Source organism: Artemia sp. Qi Xiang Cuo, chromosome 5 (assembly GCF_049724085.1).
Source record: "Artemia sp. Qi Xiang Cuo chromosome 5, ASM4972408v1, whole genome shotgun sequence".
Classification (NCBI taxonomy): domain Eukaryota; kingdom Metazoa; phylum Arthropoda; class Branchiopoda; order Anostraca; family Artemiidae; genus Artemia; species Artemia sp. Qi Xiang Cuo.
Window position 1 is genome coordinate 11921196 of NC_142798.1, and position 21633 is coordinate 11942828.

General features: G+C 32.8%; 1 protein-coding gene across 1 annotated transcript in view; it reads right to left on the reverse strand.

The window, feature by feature from the left end:
• LOC148951811 (uncharacterized) overlaps positions 1-18886 on the reverse strand; it is a 66766-nt gene extending 47880 nt beyond the window's left edge. Inside the window, exon 1 of the mRNA XM_089088727.1 lies at positions 18692-18886. Within this exon, the coding sequence (XP_088944853.1) occupies positions 18692-18854 (163 nt within the window). The 5' untranslated portion in view covers positions 18855-18886. The remainder of the gene's footprint in view (positions 1-18691) is intronic.
• Between the last annotated feature and the right edge of the window lie 2747 nt (positions 18887-21633).

The window sequence follows — 21633 nt, forward strand, 5'->3', positions numbered from 1 at the left end:
GTTATGGTTTACCATGTCACAGTTACATTCTCTTGATTTTTAAAAGTTTATCTTGGTTTTTTTCCTTGAAATGCAAGAGGTGGAATATTTCAGTAGTGTTTTGTCGTGGTTTACCTTGTAAGATATAAATTATCTATATTTTTAAAAGTTTTTTTTGGATTTTTATATTCTCTTGATTTTTCAAAGTTCATTTTGAATTTTTATATTCTCTAGATTTTTCAAAGTTCATTTCTAATTTCTTTCGTTGAAATGCAAGAGTTGGAATATTTCAGTAGTGTCTTGTTATGCTTTATCTTGTCACTGTTACATTCTCTTGATTTTTCAAAGTTCATTTTGGATTTTTTTCGTTGAAATGCAACAGTTTGAATATTTCAGTTGTGTTTTGTTGTGCTTTACATTGTCACAGTTACATGCTCCTGATTTTTAAAAATTCATTTTGAATTACTTTCGTGAAATGCAAGTGTTGGAATATTTCAGTAGTGTTTTGTCGTGGTTTACCTTTTCACAGTTACATTCTCTTGATTTTTCAAAGTTAATTTTGGAATTTTTTCGTTGAAATGCAAGAGTTGGAATATTTCAGTAGTGTTTTGTTGTGGTTTACCTTGTCACAGTTCCATGCTCTTGATTTTTCAAAGTTCTTTTTGGATTTCTTTCCTTGAAATGCAAGAGTTGGAATATTTCAGTATTGTTTTGTCGTGATTTACCTTATCACAGTTACATTCTCTTGATTTTTGAAAGTTTATTTTGGATTTATTTCTTTTAAATGCAAGAGTTGTAATATTTCTGTAGTTTTTTGTCATGGTTTACCTTGACACAGTTACATTCTCTTGATTTTTCAAAGTTCATTTTTGGATTTCTATCGTTGAAATGAAAGAGTTGGAATATTTCAGTATTGTTTTTTCATTGTTTACCTTGTAACAGTTACATTCTCTTGATTTTTCAAATTTAATTTTTGATTTCTTTCCTTGAAATGAAAGAGTTTGAATATTTCAGTAGTGTTTTGTCTTGGTTTACCTTGTCACAGCTAAATTCTATCGATTTTTTCAAAGTTCGTTTAGAATTTCATTCCTTTAAATGAAATAGATGGATTATATAATAGTTGTTTCATTGTGCTTTAACATTTCATTGTTACATTCTTTAGATTTTTCAATGAAAATTTTGGATTTCTACATTCTCTTCATTTTACAAAGTTCATTTTTAATTTATTTAATTTAAATACGAGAGTTGGAATATTTCATTAGTATTTAGTTGTGAGTTATCACGCCGCAGTAACATTCTCTTGATTTTTCTAATTTGACTGTGAATTTTTTTTTCGTTGAAATGCATTAGTCCGTATATTTCAGTATTGTCTGTTTACGTAGGTATGTTTCAGATTTAAAGTAGATTGATTTATTTCAAAGTTAATTTTGGATTTATTCAGTTAAAATGGACGATTTATAATATTTAAGTAGTGTTTTGTTGTACTTTACATTGTCACAATTACATTCTCTTGATTTTTCAATGTTCATTTTGAATTTCTTTCTTGAAATGCAAGAGTTGGAATATTTCAGTAGTGTTTTGTCGTGGTTTACCATAGCACAGTTACATTCTCTTGATTTTTCAAAATTCATTTTGAATTTCTTTTCTGAAATTCAAAAATTTGAATTTTTCAAAAGTGTTTTATAGTGGTTTACCTTGGCTCAGCTACATTCTCTTGATTTTTCAAAATTCATTTTGAATTTCTTTCGTTAAATTAAAAAGTTAGAATCTATCAGAAGTGTTTAGTCGTGGTTTAGCTTTTCACAATTAAATTCACTTTATTTTAAAAATTTAATGTTGTGTTTCTTTCCTTTAAATGCAAGAGTTGGAAAATTTCAGTAATGTTTTGTCGTGGTTTACCTTTGCACAGTTACATTCTCTTGATTTTTCAAAAGTTCATTTTTGGATTTCTTTCGTTGAAATGCAAGAGTTGGAATATTTCAGTAGTGTTTTGTTACGGTTTACCTTGTCACAGTCCTATTATCACACTCAATCACACTCCTATTATTCAAAACATTAATTAATATCGTTCATAGTGTCCAATTTGCGAATTCCTTATCCCTTTTTGCAAAAATGTCAATCATAACAATTCCTAAATACGCATTTTGAAAATATCTTGTTTTCGAAAAAAAAAAACACGGCGGGGAATCCCCGTTCGTAATTACTAATCACCTTAACCCTTTTATCCATCGTCAAGTACATGCTCCAAAAATATTTTATTCAGAGATTTCATGTTAAAAAATTATCCAATCACTAATTAACCCTTTTTTGCAAATGTCAATCAATGAATTCCGATTGTAAAAGCGTGTTTAATCATGTTGCATAAGTACATGCTCTGAAAAGGTGCCAAGGAACGTAATCCCCCCAAACATCTCAAACTGTTTCCATTTGCAATTGGTCTGGTAATCTGCCTTGGAAAGCTGCCAGGGATCGTAAAGGAAGCAAATTCAATAGATACTTACTACTTTCACTTTTGACTCTTAAAAAGGGCACTAAAACTTCCAACTTCCAATCAAAGGAGCTCCATCCGATCCAAAGTTTATACAACCACCTGTTCCATAAAATCCTTATATGCCCCGGGGTATAACTTAAAACCCTTGCCAATGGGCTCTGGGGGATTGTGTCCACCCAAAAGACATTATTATATGATTCTTGGACTATTGGTAACAAAATGTCTATCCCACAATTTGAATTGAATGTGTTTCGAGAAAAGAGGATATCGGGGAGGGGGCTGGCTGCTCTCCATTATGTTTGACTCTTAAAAGGGAACTATAACTATACCTTTCCAATCAAATGAGCCTCTTCTAAAGTTCACGCGACTATCCCTTCCATAGAAATCTCATAAGCCCCTAGGGCATAACTTACAAACCTTACCCCTAGACTCTGGGGTCTTCTGTCAACCCCAAAAGCCTTATTATATGATCTTTGGACTATTTTGGAACAAATGGCTATCACAAACTTCTATTGGATGTATTTGTGGAAAATACGACGTGGGAGGGGGGTGGCTGCTCCCCATCAATTTAACTCTTAGAAGGGCACTAGAACGTATAATTTCCAATTCAATTAGCCGCCTCTGAAGTTTATACAGCCACTGTTTCTATAAAAACCTTATATGCCCCCAAGGGCATAACTTACAATCCTTGCCCTAAGGCCTGCGGGGGGGGGGGTATCATCTTCGAGGATATTCTGGATCTTTTAACTACGCTGAACAAATATATATCTTAAAATTTTAATTAGATGGGTTTGGGGTAATTGTGGGCCGAGGGGGGTTAGTTGACCTTCAATTACTTTTAACTATTAAAAAGGCCCTAGCCCTTTCAATTCCCAATGGAATGAGCCCTTTTTCAAGTTTCTACGACAACTTCAATACGAAGTTCCCTGGTAAAAAAAAATAAAATAATAATACATTATGCCCGCATCGCTCTTTCCTTAGGCAGCACTATTGCGCTGCCTAAGGTGTTCATCTTATGCGTTCGTGATAATACACATCTCCCTTATCCCACATATAGCCCTAGAATATCCACAGAACAAAAAGTAAACACTAAAACAGTGAAATTCTTAGTTTATTATATGTAGCATGTTTCTATTGATCAAAAGCCATTGATTTTTGATTACAGCATGTTTCTTTCAATTGTTGTCCTTATTTTGGATAACAATCGCTATCGTGATCGCTTTGACCTACTGAATTTCACCAGGTCAAGAATGCAATTAACCAGTGTACAAGGAAGACATGACAAATCACGATATAAAAGCAGAGAAGAAATATATTATTAGAGTATATCTGGAACCTGGAACCATCAATGGGGGGGGGGGCACGTTTTTCAACAGGGAGGATAAAGGCAAATATGGTATAGAGAAAGAACACAAAATAAGGAATCTAATTCTATTTCATGTTTTTCTGTATTTGGTTAACATGTTCCCTTCTGTGGGGAGCTAATATAGAGCCACCGTGTTTGGCTCCCCATTTAACAAGAAAATTAGCTACCGCGACAACTGCATTACACAAAGGAACTTTGCACCAAAGTTACCGTTTTTCTGAAGTATGGTTTAGGCCTTCAAGTCAGGGCTGCCATCTGTAGCATACAAGTCGTTTGCACTAGTACAATCAATCTTAACTATAGCACCAAAAATCGCTGTATAACATGCAAATTTGGGCAACTGTAGCAATTTACGAACTGGCCATGGTGGTAATCCTGCTTGAAGTATGCGTTTTGTGACCTGTATATCTTGGCCATGCGGTTTGCAGCGTTTGAGCATTTTTTCCTTTTTTTTAAGTCGATGGAACCACTACTATAATTTAGGTAAGGAGTAGGGAAGGAGCAGATGTATGAGGTTGATAACACCTCTCAAAATTCTCATTTCTGAAAGTTTATTAAAAAATCACAGTTTCTTTTAAATTTTATGAAAGGTCAATGCCACGGAGTAGTATAGTCCTTCTAATGAATTCTGCCCCTTTACGTTCCTTCTGGTTTTTCTGGTAGTTAATTCTACAGGTCATTACACTCTTTGCCAAGAGTAACGGTTACAACTTGTTTGGTGATTATTATTTTAATATAAGGACTAGTTTTCTTTAAAGTTAATATTATTAATATACTATGATTCAAAGAGAATAGTTTTTTATTTGAATTTATATTAGTGGAGAAAAAAAATGAGTGTTGAATTTACACTATTTCATATTAATGATGGAACTAACAACAGTGATGTAATTACTTATTTTGTTTACGACATTTGTGAATTTTTTGCGAAGATGTATTAGCGTAAAGTTACTGCGAGGTTTAAGCATATCTCACGGGGTAATTAAATAATATGGTCCTTACATCGGAAACTTAATAGATTTGACGATTACAATAGACATTGCTAGAGTCAAATATATTGGGTGTTGTTCATATTATTACCCTCCTAGTCCCCTCGGGAAAGGGCTGCAGAGTCTATCGGTATCGGACGTTTTATTTTTGGGCGTATTGCTATCGCAAGTATCTATACAGATTTTTAGTAGCTCGTATAAAAGATATTACTCATATCTACGTTCTTCCTATAAATTCAACCATCAGAAACTTCAAAACGGCACTAAAAACGGCACTCTTGGTGCAATGTCTCGAGTGGAAAAGCTGGGGCTAGTGGACTACCAGCACTTTTAGATTGACGTTTAATGGGTCATTCGAAAGCTAATGCTCGTATCTACGTGATGTTTATAATTTCTACCAAAAATAAAAAAAAACCTTTTTTTTAAAATTATTATTTATATTAAATAAAAAAAAACAAGTTTTTTTTTAAAATTAAAGAACGGAATGACGGTAGAACTTAAACAAAACAGAAATTATTACGTTTATGGAAGGGGCGGTCCCCTCCTCCCTGCCTCGCTAGTTTCGCTAAATTTTTTTATTTTTTTATAAAAATAGAGTAGTGTTAAAGTCAAACTTTTGCGTAAAAAGCGCGGTGTGGAGGAGGGGACAGCCCCTTTCATATACAGAATAGAGTTTTATGGATACTGCTAAAAGTGGTATTTTACTTTTAAAAAGTTCAATATTCGAATCTAGCTCCAGCAGGAGCTTAGGATAGTAGTGGTGACAATTGAGAAATAATAAGCAATTGCCCCCTATTTCTGAAAAAATACATTTGTGTGTAATTTATACTTTATAAAAATAAACTTTTCACTAAGAGACGATTGCGCCATAAGGAGAGTAGTATTTTATTGGTTGCACGATTGAACTACGGTTCAAGTTTAAAATATTATTGATCGAAAAAATCCTGTTATTTTCTTTTATTATATATATATAATAAAATTTATATTTAATATCATAGCTTCATATTGATCATAGTATATCTTTTTGGAGCCTTTAGATAGTCTTATCATTTTAACCCTAAATTAGAAAATTATAATTTTGTTTGGATTTTTAATTTTAAAAAAATACAAAGTAATAGAGCCTACGATCTCTCCAGCAGGAGGTTAGGATAGTAGTGGGGACACTTGAGATATAAGGAGCAATTACCCCCTATTTTTAAAAAAAATACCTTTGTGTTGCATTTATACTTTTTAAAAATACAAAGTCCAATGGTAGAAACTAGACTCATCAGGAGCTTATGATAGTAGTGATTACACAAGAGATATGAGGACCACTTGCCCCCTCGTTTTTAAAAGAAATACCAGTGTGTGGCATATAAAATTTTAAAAAATGCAAAGTTAAAAAGTAGATCACATCCTAATAAGGAGCTTCGGATCGTAGGGGGGAAAAAAGAGATATAATGAGCAATTGCCCCCCTAATTTTTAAAAAATACCATTTTTTTGGCATTTATAATTTAAAAAAAATACAAAGTTCAATATTCGATGCTATTTTCAGCAGGAGCTTAGGATAGTATTGGTGACAATTGAGATATAAGCTATCTTCAGCAGTAGCTTAGGATAGTAGTTGTGACAATTTATATATCAGGAGCTTTTGCCCCCCTATTTTTGAAAAAATACTTTTTTTTGGCCTTTATAATTTTTAAAAATACAAAGTTCAATATTCGAACCTATCTTCAGCAGGAGCTTAGGATAGTAGTGGGGACAATTGAGATATAAGGAGCTATAGCCCCCTCGTTTGTATAAAATATACCTTTGGGTCTCACTATAAATATATAAATACGAAAAGTTAATTATTAAAAGCCAGATACAGCAGGAGCTTATTAGAGTAGGGGGGACAAATGAGATAGTATGTGCAAGTGCCCCCTATTCTTGAAAAAATACCTTACGTTGGCTTATAAAATAATAAGAATTTCATTATTAAAAGCTAGCCCAAGCATGAGATTATTTTTGGAGTGTGAGCAAAGCAGATATACTGAGCACTTTTAAACTAAATTAGAAAATATTAAATTTAGTTTATTTAATTAAATATTATTTTAAATTTTAAAATAGAATAAGAGATCTTAATAATTCTCTTATTTTATTAGTTGGTTAAATTGATATATTTTGAGCAATTGACCACTATTTTAGAAAAAATAACTATTTTTGGAATTTATAATTTTAAAAAATAAAAAGTTCAATATTCGAACCTATCTTCACCAGGAGCTTAGGATAGTAGTGGTGACAATTGAGATATAAGGAGCAATTGCCCCCTATTTTTGAAAAAAATACCTATATGAGGGGGTTCGCCCCTTCGTCAATACCTCACTCTTTAGGCTAAATGGAAAATACTATTCGTTGGTTCATAGGTGAAACTTAAGTCCAGGTATGGATTAAAAAATAAACTATTTCTGTAGAATTTGAGATAATAAGGGTTTTTGACCATAAACTCTAGTTTCCTGTAAGAAAATTATGGAAAATACAATTATCTCGTTCAAACTTGAAACTTAGGTCAATTATTTGGGTCAATTTTTAAACTTAAGTCAAGTTTTGGATAATCATAATAATGAATACTTATGGTTATAATTCAATATTTTTTTTTCATAAAAGCACAATATTTTTTTTAAACTTTGAAATTATTAAACTTTTTTTTTTTGTACTTATATTAAAATTAAAAAATATTCTTAAGACTCTAAAAATTTTAATCTGTGATTGGTAAGAGAAACAATGTGTCTTTCCCACTGATATTCTATGTCCGGATATTGACACTACCTAGTCTATTGCATGTATTAAATCAGTATTTTTTACGCAGTAGTACGATAAACACATAAGTCATATCTTTTAAAAAAGTGAAGATGGGGCATTTTAATAAAGTGTGTTCACATGTCAATGTTATTATAGCATTGAATGCTGACAAGGAGAAGTATTTAAACTATGAAACAAGTAACAATGGTAGCTCTATTAGAAATGTATGTCTGCATTTTCATGAACGTAAGGTATTTAATTTCTTTGAATTATCAAAAAAAATTCAACTGTTGTTAGGATGGATATGCAAAAGTTTTATATCCTGAGATGGGTACGTTCGATTAAAATAACAAAATCCAAATAGCATTATATCACGAAGGACATCTTCCTGCCTTTGCTTTCGTTATCGTTCTCCTTAATGTTACACCCCTTCGTCAACTTTTGGGTCTTATTAGTCAACGGAAGATCAAAAGAAGTCATGCATACTCTTCTACTAATATCATAAACCATATCTTGTCGACGTGCCGAAACTGTTACATTTATAAAAATAATGTTGTAATAGACATTGAAATTGCCAGAAAAATAAAAAGGGCATTGGCATAAAATATCACTAATGAATATAATGATGAATATATTAAAAACAAAGCACCAGCAAACGTCACTACCGTTAATCAAAAAATTAATGAACCAAATAATATCAAATATAAAGTGCATATTGAACATGTGGATAACCCCCCATTAGAAATGTGTTCACATGCTAGTGGTATTGTAGCATTGAATGCTGACATGGAGAGGTATTTGAACTATGAAACAAGTACAAGTGATAGCACTATCGGAAACGTATGCGTGCGTTGTCATGACACTATGGAATTAAATTTCTTTGGAGTACCAAAAAATTCAATTATACAAATGATGGATATGGGAAAGTATCATTTCCAGAGATGTTAGTACTCAAAGAGAATGCCAACTTAAAAATAATAGTTGATGAAGAGGGGTATCTTCATGCTAGTGCTATAGGTAACATACTACCTATTGATAGAAGCTTTCGTCGGCTTTTAGGTATTAGCATTCAAATGAAAGCAAATAAGAAAAGAAAGGCCTACTCTGCTACTAATATCATAAACCATACCTTGTCTACGTGCCTAAACTGTTACCTGTGTAAAAATAATGTGATAATAGACAGATAAATTGCCAGAAAAATAAAATGGGTATTGTCAGAAAATATCACTATGGAATATAAAGATGAAACGATGAAAAACAAAGCACCAGAAAACTTTATTGTCATTGATAAAACAGTCAATGAATTAAATAATACCAAAGACGAAAAGCATATTGAGCCTGTTCATGAGACACCATTAAAAATTGTTTATTATTCAAAATGTAATAATGATTATTCCACTAATTACGAGCCAAGAGAGGACAATAACTACAATATCAAGACAGAACATGAGGAACCATTTTATGGAACAGATTCAAAATGTCCAAAGTTAATCATTGATATTAATAATGTATCATAATATATTTTTGTTTTAATATTCTACATAACACTATTTCATTAAAAACATTACATTGTTATGTGTTCATTATTTTTTAGAGTAAGCTAGCACATCAAGCGTTTAGAATGTATATTAAAACATCGACGATGTAAGAAAAGGAATTTGCGTACATCTATTGTCAAAACACATGGGATAACATTGTCAAAATCTAGGTATCAGAATTAAAAATTGTAGGTAAGTAAGCAAGTAAGTAAGGAAGTAAGCAAGTAAGTAAGTAAGTAAGTAACAAACTCTTTCTTGAAGTCACCTCATGGATACATAATGCAGATATTTCATTTAAGTAATAAAGAAAAAATTGTAAGCAAGTAACAGAAAATTGTAAGAAAGTAACAAATACTTTCCTGAAGTCACCTCTCTGATAGATGGTGAACCATTTCAGAAACTCCATATAAGAAATTATCAAAAAATTTTAAGTACAAAAAAAAGTCATTTAATTAAATAAATTATGAAAAAAATTCTAAACAAGTGACAAATCCTTTCTTTAAGTTACCTCATGGATACACAACGTAGAAATTTTATTTAAGAAATTATCAAAAATTGTAAGTAAGTAGCAAATTCTTTCTTGAATTCACCTCCTGGATAAATAAAAAAGACATTTCATTCAAGAAATTATGACAAAATTCTAAGTAATTAACAAACTGTTTCGTGATTCCTCCCCCAGAATGCACAACACAGATGTTTTATTTAGGAAATTACGGAAACATTTTAAGTTAGTGACAAACTCTTTCTTGAATACATCTTGTGAATACACAATGCAGAAATTTCATTACAGAAATTATAAAAAACTGTAAGTAAGTAGCAAATTCTTTCTCGAATTCACCTCCTTGATCAATAAAAAAGACATTTCATTCAAGAAATTATGACAAAATTCTAAGTAAGTAACAAACTCTTTCTTGAAGTTACCTCATGGATACATAATGCAGAAATTCCATTTAAGAAATTATGAAAAATTGTAAGCAAGTAACAAACTCTTTCCTGAAGTCACCTCGTGGATACACAATGCATAAACTTCATTTAAGAAACTATGAAAAAATTGTAAGTAAGTAAGTAACATATTCATTCTTGAATTCACCTACTGGATAAAAGATAAGACATTTCTTTAAAGAAATTATGACAAAATTCTAAGTAAGTAACAAACTCTTTATTTTTTTCACGACTTAGATACACGATTTAGAAATTTATTTCATTTAATAATTCATGAAAAAATTGTCATCAAGTAACAAACTCCTTCCTCAATTCACCTCTTTGATAAACAATGCAGAAACTTAATTTAGGAAATTATAAAAAATTTCAACTAAGGAAAACAATTTTTAATGAATTCGCATCTTAGATATACAAAAAAAAGTCATTTCATTCAAGAAAATATGACAAAATGCTAAATAAGTAACAAATCCTTTCTTGAAGCTAACTCATGGATAAACAACGCGTTATTGTTTTCACGACTTAGATACACGATTTAGAAATTTCATTCAATAAATTATAAGAAAAAGAAAAGTAAGTAACAAACTCTTTATTGATTTCCACCTCTTGGATACAGAAAAAGACATTTCATTCAAGAAATTATGACAAAATTCTAAGTAAGTAAAAAATTCATTCTTGAATTCGCCGTTTACATGCAAAATATAGAAATTTCATACTAAGGGACCTCTACACGTGATTAAACACGTTTTGAAACTACATGCTATTTGCTTGCCTTTCCTTGGCACCTTTCCAAACGAGCGGGGATCCCCCACTGGTTCCTACACATTGCAAAAAAGTGACTTCTCTGTGTCGTCTCTGTGATGACACACACATAGAGACGAGACACGCACAGACACGACACACACAAACAGAGCCATAGTGAGAGAGATATCCAAAACGTTGGGTTGATCTAGGTTCACTTAGAGTGGCGCGCCACTTCACTTTTTTAAAAGATATGAGTTATGTGTTTATCGTACTACTGCGTAAAAAATACTGATTTAATACATGCAATAGACTAGGTAGTGTCGATATCCGGACATAGAATACCAGTGGGAAAGCCACATTGTGTCTCTGACCAATCACAGAGTACAATTGTTAGAGCCGTAAGCATATTTTGTCATTTTAAGATACGTACAAAGAAAAAATGTTGAATAATTTCGAAGTTTAAAAAAAAAAATAGTTTGCTTTTATGAAAAAAAAATATTGAATTAGAACCAGAAGTCTTCATTATTATGAGTATCCGAAACTGGACTTAAGTTTCACATTTGAACCAGAGAATTGACCAAGTTTCATATTTGAACAAGATAATTGTATTTTGCATAGTTTTCTTACAGGAAACTAGAGTTTATGGTCAAAAACCCTTATTAGCTCAGATTCTACAGAAATAGTTTATTTTTCAATCCATACCTGGACTTAAGTTTCACCTATGAACCAACAAATTGTATTTTCCATTTAGCCTAAAGAGTGAGGTATTGACGAAGGGGCGAACCCCCTCATATAGGTATTTTTTTCAAAAATAGGGGGCAATTGCTCCTTATATCTCAATAGACACCACTACTATCCTAAGCTCCTGGTGAAGATATTTTATAATATTTATCTTTGTATTTATAATAATTATAAATGCCAAACAATTGCATTTTTTTTTCAAAAATAGGGGGCAATTAATCCTTATATCTGAATTGTCAACACTACTATCCTAAGCTTCTGCTTTAGATAGCTTCTAATATTGAACTTTTTATTTTTTAATAGTATAAATGACACAATAATTTATTTTTTCAATAATAGGGGGCAATTGATACTTATATCTCAAGTGCGCCCCCTACTAACCGCCGCTCATTCTGGATCGATCTTCTAATAATTTATTTATTAATTGTATAAATGAAAAAACAAGTGGATTTTTATAAAATAGGGGTCAATTACTCCTAATATCTAAATTGTCACTACTACTATCCTAATACCCTGCTGAAGATAGCTTCGATTAATGAAATTTTTATTTTTTAAAATTAGTAAAAGCCAGAAAAATGTACTTTTTTCATAAATATGGGGCACTAGCTCCTTATATCTCAACTGTCCTCACTACTATCCTAAGCTCCTGCTGAAGATAGCATCGAATATTTAAGTTTGTATTTTTTTAAAGTATAAATGCCACAAAAAAGGTATTTTTTCAAAAATAGGGGGGCAATTGCCCCTTATATCTCAATTGTCACCACTACTATCCTAAGCTCCTGCTGAAGCTACCTTATATCTAAATGGGCCTCAATAAGATACTCATCTCAGGATTGAGCTTTCATAGTATATTGTTAATTTTATTTTTTTAAAAGTTTTAATGCCACAAAAAAGGTTTTTTTTCAAAATTTTGGGGCAATTGCCCCCTATATATAATTTTTACTAAATACTATCATAACCACCTGCTGGAGATAGCTTCGAATATTGAAGTTTGTATTTTTTAATATTATAAATGCTAAAAAAATCTACTTTTTAAAAAAATAGGGGGCAATTGCTCCTTATATCTCACTTGTCACCACTACTATCCTAAGAGTCTTGTGAGTATAGGATCTAATATCTAACTTTTCATATTTTTAAATTTTAAATGCCAAATAATGTTTTTTTTTCATAGAAAGGGGGCACGTGCCCCGTATATAAAACCTGCCAGCACTACTCACCTCATCTCATGCTGAAGATAGATTCGGATATTGAACTTTGTATTTTTTTAAAAGTATAAATGCCACAAAAAGGTATTTTTTCAAAAATAGGGGGCAATTGCTCCTTATATCTCAATTGTCACCACTACTATCCTAAGATCCTGCTGAAGATAGGTTCGAATATTGAACTTTGTATTTTTTAAAAGTATAAATGCCACAAAAAGGTCTTTTTTTTTCAAAAATAGAGGGCAATTGCTCCTTATATCTCAATTGTCCCCACTACTATCCTAAGCTCCTGCTGAAGATAGGTTCGAATATTGAACTTTGTATTTTTTAAAATTATAAATGCCACAAAAAGGTTTTTTTTCATAAATAGGGGGCAATTGCTCCTTATATCTCAATTGTCACCACTACTATCCTAAGCTCCTGCTGGAGCTAGCTTCGAATATTGAACTTTTTAAAAGTAAAATACCACTTTGACCAATATCCATAACACTCTATTCTGTATATGAAAGGGGCTGTCCCCTCCTCAACACCACGCTTTTTACGAAAAATTTTTAATTTAACGCGAAACTTTTTTTTAAAACAAAGAAAGAATTGATCTTAACGAGCGAGGCGTGTCGGAGGGGATAGCCCCTTTCCTATGAGAACTAATTTATGTTCGTTTTAAGTTTTACCGTCGGGGCTTGCTTTAATTAAAAAAAAAAATTGTTTTTTTAATTTAAATAATTAAGAATTTACAAAAAAAATATTTTTTTAATTTATTGTATAAATGATAAAAATCAAGTAGATACGAGCATTAGCTTTTGAATGACCCATTAAACGTCAATCTAAAAGTGCTGGTAGTCCACTAGCCCCAGCTTTTCCACTTGAGACATTGCACTAAGAGTGCCGTTTTTAGTGCCGTTTTGAAGTTGTTGATGGTTGAATTTATAGGAAGAAAGTAGATATGAGTAATATCTTTTATACGAGCTACTAAAAGTCTGTATAGATACCTGCGATAGCAATACGCCCAAAAATAATATGTCCGATACCGATACACTGTGCAGCCCTTTCCCCAGGGGACTTGGAGGGTCATAATATCACCAACACCAAATATATTTGACTCTAGCAATGTCTCTTGTAATCGTCAAATCTATTAAGTATCTGATGTAAGCACCCCATTCTTTAATTATCCCGTGAGGTATTCTTAACCATCGCAGTACCTTTACGCTAATACCTCTTCGCAAAAAATTCGCAAATCTCGTAAACTAAAGAAGTAATTACATCACTGTTGTTAGCTCCATCATTAATCTCCAATAATGTAAATGCACCACTCATTTTTTTTCTCCACTAATATCCTCTCAAATAAAAAAAGCTATTCTCTTTGAATTCAATTCTCTTACTAATATGAATTGTAAAGAAAACTATTCCTTTTATTCAAATCCCAATCACCAATCAAGTTATACTCGTTCCTCTTGGCAAAGAGTGTAATGACATGTTTACCTACCAGAAAAACCGGAAGGAACGTAAAGTCCTAGAATTCATTAGAAGGACTATACTCGGAGTCGGTTACGATGAGAACTGGAAAATACCTTTCAAGGCCTTAACTTGGGCTACAGTCATTCTTAGGATGCCTACCTCAACAACTTTTTAAGATAATAAAAAATCTCCTAAATTACGGTTTACTACGAAACAGCGCCAAAATTGCATCCATTTAGCGGCTACTCTGATTAGCACATTAACCTAATTTTGATTTGTAGAAAGCACTTTATATAAATAATAAACAGTAAGATCACACTACAGTGACTTTTGACTACTATATTCTCGGTGCATACAAACAGCTCCTCCCATTTAACCTGCCATCAGAAGGTCCAGTGTATATTACACTAGAACATGTATTTTTGCCGAAACTTTCCCAAAATACCTTTGGAACCAACTCGAGACTTCGAAACCTACTAGTAATTCCTAAGAACATCTAATAATAACATTGCACTACTGATTACCTATTTTTATATATGTGTGGAATAAATTAATATAAAATTAGATTCTTTAAAATTTAGTGTTACAAAGGTGGTCAAGTTTCACGTTCAAGAGAAATCTGACTTGTCTACCCGTGAAAAAATCTTACGTCGCTATGTTTATACTTGTTTAAATGTTCTCCAGAGCACTTGCATCTCGGTCCGGCTTTGTATAATGGTTGAGATAGGGAAGGATCCTGCTCTATTATATTGATTAAATAAAAAAAAACAAGTTTTTTTTCTAACTGAAAGTAAGGAGCGACATTAAAATGTAAAACGAACAGAAATTATTCCATATATGAACGGGGAGGTTCCATCGTCAATCCCTTGCGCTTTACGCTAAATTTTTTTACTGTTTAAAAAAATAAAGTTGAGAGACAGAGTCAAACTTTAGCGTAAAGAGTGAGGCGTTGAGGAGGGGACAGCCCCTTTCATATACGGAATAATTTCTGTTCGTTTTAAGTTTTAATATCGCTCCTTACTTTCAGTTAAAAAAACTTGTTTTTTTTAGTTAAGTTTTGAATGTTTTTGAATTAATGCAGGTTTTGATTTTGGCTCACCGTACATGAATATTTACAACGAAATTTGCATATTAATTTTCCTTTTTTGGCTAATTGGCTTTCTCGAAATTTTGTTCTGACGTAACTTACGAATTAACTTACGTAACGATTTTCTATATTCGTATGTTTCTATTACGTATATTAGGGAGTTCGCTCCCTAGTCAATACCTCGCTCTTTACGCTAAAGTTCAAATTTTGTTCGAATCACAAGCCCCTGAATCACAAAGGCCGGTTAATAAGAATAGATAGCTCTTTTGAAAGTACTAAAAAACATTACCGTAAAGAGCGAGGTATTGACTAGCAGGCAAACCCTCTCATATACATAATAATTTCTGTTTGTTTTAAGTTTTAATGTTGCTCGTTATTTTCAGTTGAAAAAACTTGTTTTTTTATTTAATTTCTGATCGTTTTTTAAATAATGCATGGAAATCTGGCGCCTCCTTCATGGAAATGTTCCTTCCCCCAAGGTAATATCCTCCATGCAAAAGATCCTCCCCCGTAACCCCTACTCTGACCCCGACCCCCCTCTAGAAAAAAATTCCTCCTGAAAAAACCTGTATGCTTCCCAATAACCAATACTATATGTAAACCACAGTTCATATAATTATCCAGTATGATCATTCTCTATCTCACCCTTTATAAAAACCCGGACCGCGGTGCGAGTGCTCCGGAGAACGTTTTTGCAGATATAAACATAAGCGAAGTCAGATCTTTTCACGGGTAGACAAGTCAGATTTCTCTTGGACGCTAAACTTGGCTTCAACGTTGGAACACTAATTTTGAAGAAACTAATTTTAAATTAATTTATTCCAATACATACATGAAAATCGGTAGTTAGTAGTGTAATGTTATTATTAGATGTTTTCAGGAATTAAAAATAGGTTTCGAAGTCTCAAGTTGGTTTCAAAGGCATTTTGAGAAAGTTTCTGCCAAAATACGTGTTCCAGGGTAATTGGACCGCTGATGGCAGATCAAATGAGAGGAGCTGTTTGTACGCGCCGATATATATATATATATATATATATATATATATATATATATATATATATATATATATATATATATATATATATATATATATATATATATATATATATATATATATATATATATATATATATATATATATATATATATATATATATATATATACACTACGAAAACTTTACGAAAAAGAAAGTTTTTTTTTAAGAAAAGTAAAGGCCAGATTAAACTTAAGATCAGTAGAAATAGAAGCCTACAATAATTCAAACTCAAAACGACCAGAAATTATTATTAAAGAATAAAAAAGGAAAGGAGAATAATTGGTATGGCGGTAACACTGCATATAAATTTATATTAATATATGTACAGTGGGCTGTAATAATGCAAAAGGTAAATATAACATTGGTTTAAGAATGGAAAGAAAGACAAAAAATAAATTTACGACGATAATCAAGTTAAAAATAAGTTTTATTTGAACAATGCCATAAAGCGATGACATTTGATTATGATATTTGATGTTTTGCATTGACATTTCAGTTTTAAAAGTTTTATCAATTTTTTTTCAAAGGGAAATTACGTGGTGGGCATGAATGTAGACTTGCAGCTAAATTAAATATAGTTACTTCCACTTTTCACATCTGTTTATTGATATTGGTTTGATTTTTATTGTCTGTAGTACTGAGGAGCGTAAAGCCCCGTAAAATTTTCTAGGCTTTTCTAGCGTAAAGCCCCGTAAAATTTTGGATCTGCCACTAAAATATGTGATGTCCTTTACGAAAAAAGAATTTCACGAAAAACACTTCTTAACAGACGTTTGGTATTTTCTTGGATAGGGCTATTGTGGCAACTTTTACCACAACAACCAATAATTAGAACTCAAGTCCTAAAATTGTTCTCAATCAGGAGCCCTTATCGCTATCTAAATTCACAAAGAGCAAAGATTTTCAAACAGAGGTGTTTATTGTTTAAAGTTCAGGAAAGGTCTGCCCATTTCATACGAAAACATTAATTTAAAACGAAAGTAGTCTTACCTAGAAAATAAATGTCGTAAACATCACGACATGAAAAAAAAAATGATAAACCATCCAGTGGTGGATTCAGAGGGGAGGGCGAGGGGTTCCCCCCTCTCGTAGTCTCAAGTTGTGTAATTTACCTAATTAACGCAAGTTTGCGTCAATTAAAATTGCTTCTAACGCAAGTTTATCGGATCAACCTGTTTTGCCCCCCCCCCCTAAAAAAATCCAGGATCTGCCCCTGAAACCATCACACCTACTCCACCAGTTATTAAAAGAAGAAAAAATTCCTTATTTTCACAAATTTCATCAACCCCCCGCCCCCGGTTTTATAAAATCATACATAGGCCAAACAGTTGAGTCCAAGGAATATAAAAAATATATTAATTAATAATATGTATATAAATTAAATAATACCTGTGAGATGGGACACTTGCAAACCACTTGCTGGCTCACCAAGTTTTTTTCTGCTTTCGCAATTACGAATAATGCACTTGGTAACCATTTCTCAGTGATTGACGAAAACAGACTAACCCGCTAATGCAAAAATAAGTGGGAGGAGCTTTTTGTTCGCACCGAGAACGAAGACCAGAAATGATCTGCGATAAGCTTACTGTCTATAAACTGTGATGTAAACAATGGGCAAAGTTTATAACTTGCAGCCCTTCCCCCGGGAACTGGGGGGATTAAGTCATCCTCAAAGACATTAATTAGGTTTTCGACTATGCTGAACAAAATGGCTGTCTCAAAATTTTTATTTGGTGACTTCGTGAAAAAAATGAGCGTGGAGGGGGCCAAGTTGCCCTCCAATTTTTTTGGTCACTTATGAAGGGCACTAGAACTTTTAATTTCCGTTCGAATGAGCCCTCTCGCAATATTCTAGGACTACTGGATCGATACGATCATCCCTGGAAAAAAAAAACAAACAAATAAACACACATCCGTGATCTTTCTTCTGGCAAAAAATGCAAAATTCCACATTTTTGCAGATAGGAGCTTGAAACTTCTATAGTAGGGTTCTCTGATACGCTGACTCTGATGGTGCGATATTCGTTAAAGTTCTATGACTATTAGGGTTTGTTTCCCCCTTTTTTTGAAAAAAAGGCAAATTCTCTCAGGCGCGTAACTTTTGATAGGTAAGACTAACCTTGGACTTGATTACTCCTTGACGTATTTGCAGTGGAACTTCTTTATTTTTTTTCTTGCATTTATGGAAATTTGTGCAAAAAAGAAAAAGATCGAAGTTCCAGCCAGCCTCCTTCTAGAATTCCTGGAGCCACTAGTAATCCCTACAACAATCCCTTTATTCCTAGCTGTGTTGCTATGTGTGCTAACTACAAGTTAGACTGGATTTTCAAGTTTAAGCACCTTTTATATTGAGACTAGAACTTACCATTTCCTAGAACTTTTGTTGAATTTGTCCTTTCAGTAATATTTCTAAGAACCCTTAATACGTCTGCAAATTGAGGATCCTTCCATAACTGTTCCTCTAGCTTTGAATATGGTGATGTGCCCCTGTCTTTATCCTGATTTATTTGTTCATAATAAGAACCCATTTTGTTCACCAAAAATTCCAAAGCGAACTGGATTGCTGTTTATCCCTCAGCAACATGTGTAACGTATAATCGACGTTTAAATGCTCTTCGCATTGCTTTGCATTAGGCTAATTCAGAAATCAAGGGTTTAGCTTGAGATTGGGCATCAGTCCAAACATTTTTGTGGTTATCATTAGGCATAGTGTTGGGCGATAATTTGATCAAACGATATATCGAAATATCGATATTTTTACTTTCGATATTCGATAATCGATATATCGATTTCGATATTTCTGATCAGTTTTCATTCAGAGTAACTCTTGGCTTTGCCAAAGTTAAAAAATATATGGGTACTTATCTCTTAGCCACCGCACACTCGAGATTCTGAATCTATAAAATCATGCAACAACCGGTTTATTGCTGTTTGTATACCGAGACAATTAGCTTCGATTCAGTGGAAAACTACATTGTAGCTATGTTTTAATAAATATTTAGTTGGTATTTTGGTTTATTTAGGTTAGGTTACTTATTGCATGCAGCCCCGCTATACTTAACCCCCACCCCACCATCCCCCTAGTGTGCAAATATACAGCCCAAATAATATATATACTATCTATTTCCCAACCATAGCAGTTGTTTTTACCCCGTACCTGTAGATCCAAATTCTCGAGTGTGCACTGGCTGATTGAAAAGTACCAACAATTATAATAAAAGTATATTTTGCACAATTTTTTTAAACTTTGAATAATAGAAAATCAAGCAATAAAAGCAAAATTCGATTACAAAAGTGAATATCAGGGATATATAGACTTTAAATTACTCGGGCTCAAGGGAAAGAAAGGTAACCTACTGGCTACTTCTGGCTATTCAAACTCAGTAACATGTCAATGTTTTTTACTTGAGCATTTGTTCTACCTTTCAGTGATTAAATAAAAAAAAAGAAGAAAACAGGTTTTTTCAAATGAAAGTAAGGTTCAGCATTAAAACTTAAAACGAACAGAAATTATTCCTTATATGAGAGGAATACCCTTCATATATGTTTTTTCTGGTGTTTTTAAAACAAACTTCTTATTCTAATTAAATAGCCGCTGTGTTTCAGAATTTGTTTTTAAACAATTGGAGCTCTTTAAAGGAGGGGATAACTCCCCTCGCATACGGAAGGATTTCTTTTTATTTCAAGTTTCAATATGTCTCCCTAGTTTCCGTTGAAATTTTTTTTTTTTATTTAATTTTTGGTTGTTTTCATTTAATACCAGGAAATCATCACTACAAATCCGTCCCTGCTGAAAATTCCACCCAAATATTTTCTTGTGGACAATTTCGCCTAGAAATTTCTCTTAAGCCTATTTTCATTTGAAAAAAAAGACTTGTCTTTCATTTAATTTTTGATCTTTTTCAAATCATGCCGGAAAACTCCTTCAACAGGAAATTTTTCATTGAAATCCCATCCTCCGAATGGAAAGTTTCTTCCACGGAAAATCCTCTGATGAAGAATTTCTCCTGCGAAAAATTTTGACGTGGAGTATATCTCCTGCGGAAAATTCCGCCATGAAGAATTACTCCCACTGAAAACTTTCCCATGGATAATGTTCCCCGTGGAACCTGCCTGTCTCCCACAAAAAAGTATCCCAGGCACTTTTAACCTCTTTCCATTTTAATCCCAGATAATATTCCTGAAACATCTCTAGATGTTAAATTGAATCAGCAAAGAGAAAGTAACATAAATTTGATAAAAGAGTTCTGGCAAATTCTCCTGTGTAATATTTCCCCTTATAAGTTCATCTTTGGAAACTTCCCTACCCATGGAAAATTCTCCCGTGGAAAACCCCCTTGCAGAAAATTTTCCTCCCTAAAAATGTCTGTTTACTTCGATATAATAGAAACTCTATGTCAACAACATAAAAAATACATAACTTACAGCCGTTCCCCCAGCCACCATGGGGGGGGATCATAATACTTTCCTCGGAACATCTCTACATTAAAAGTTGAATCGGCAGAAAAATATTATGATGAATTTCGTATTGGAGTTCTGACAAATTCTCCGGTGTAAAATTGCCCCTTGTTAGTTCAGCCCCGGAACCTTCTCTGTCCATGGGAAATTCTAACTGTGGAAACTCCCCCCACAGAAAATTCCCCTCCCCTAAAAAAGCCTGTTTACTTACAAATAAAAAATACTATACGTAAACAACAGCTGAATTCATAGCTTAAAGCCCTTTCCGCAGGTTGCGGGGAATCAGGTTATCTCCGGGTAACATTTTTTCGATCTTTTAACTAGGGTGAAGAAAATGAATATCTCAATATTGGGATCGGGTATTTTCAGGGAAAAAAGGGCGTTGGAGGGAGACTAGTGACTCTCCAGTATCTCGGGTCACCTTAAAAGGGAACTAGAACTGTTATTTTCTTTAGAAGGAGCTTTCCCAACATTCTTGGGCCTTTGATTTGATCCGATCACGCTGGCAAAAGATAGAGGAATAACTAAACATGCATCCGTGATTTTTATTCTGACAAAAAATACAAATTCTACATTTATGCTGACGGGAGGTTAAAATCTTTACAGTAGGGTTCCATGATATGCTGAATCTGATGGTACGCTTTTCTTTAAGATTCTTTGACTTTTTGGGGGGTTTCTCCCCTTTCCCAAAAATCATGCAAATTTCTCAGGCTCGTATCTTTTGATGGGAACATTAAACTTAATGAATCCTATATATTTGGATTCAGCATAAAAAGCCAATTCTCTTTTATATGAGCAAGGCCTATCAGCTTAGAAGGCATTAATACAGCCAAGACCTTTTGGAGGTTC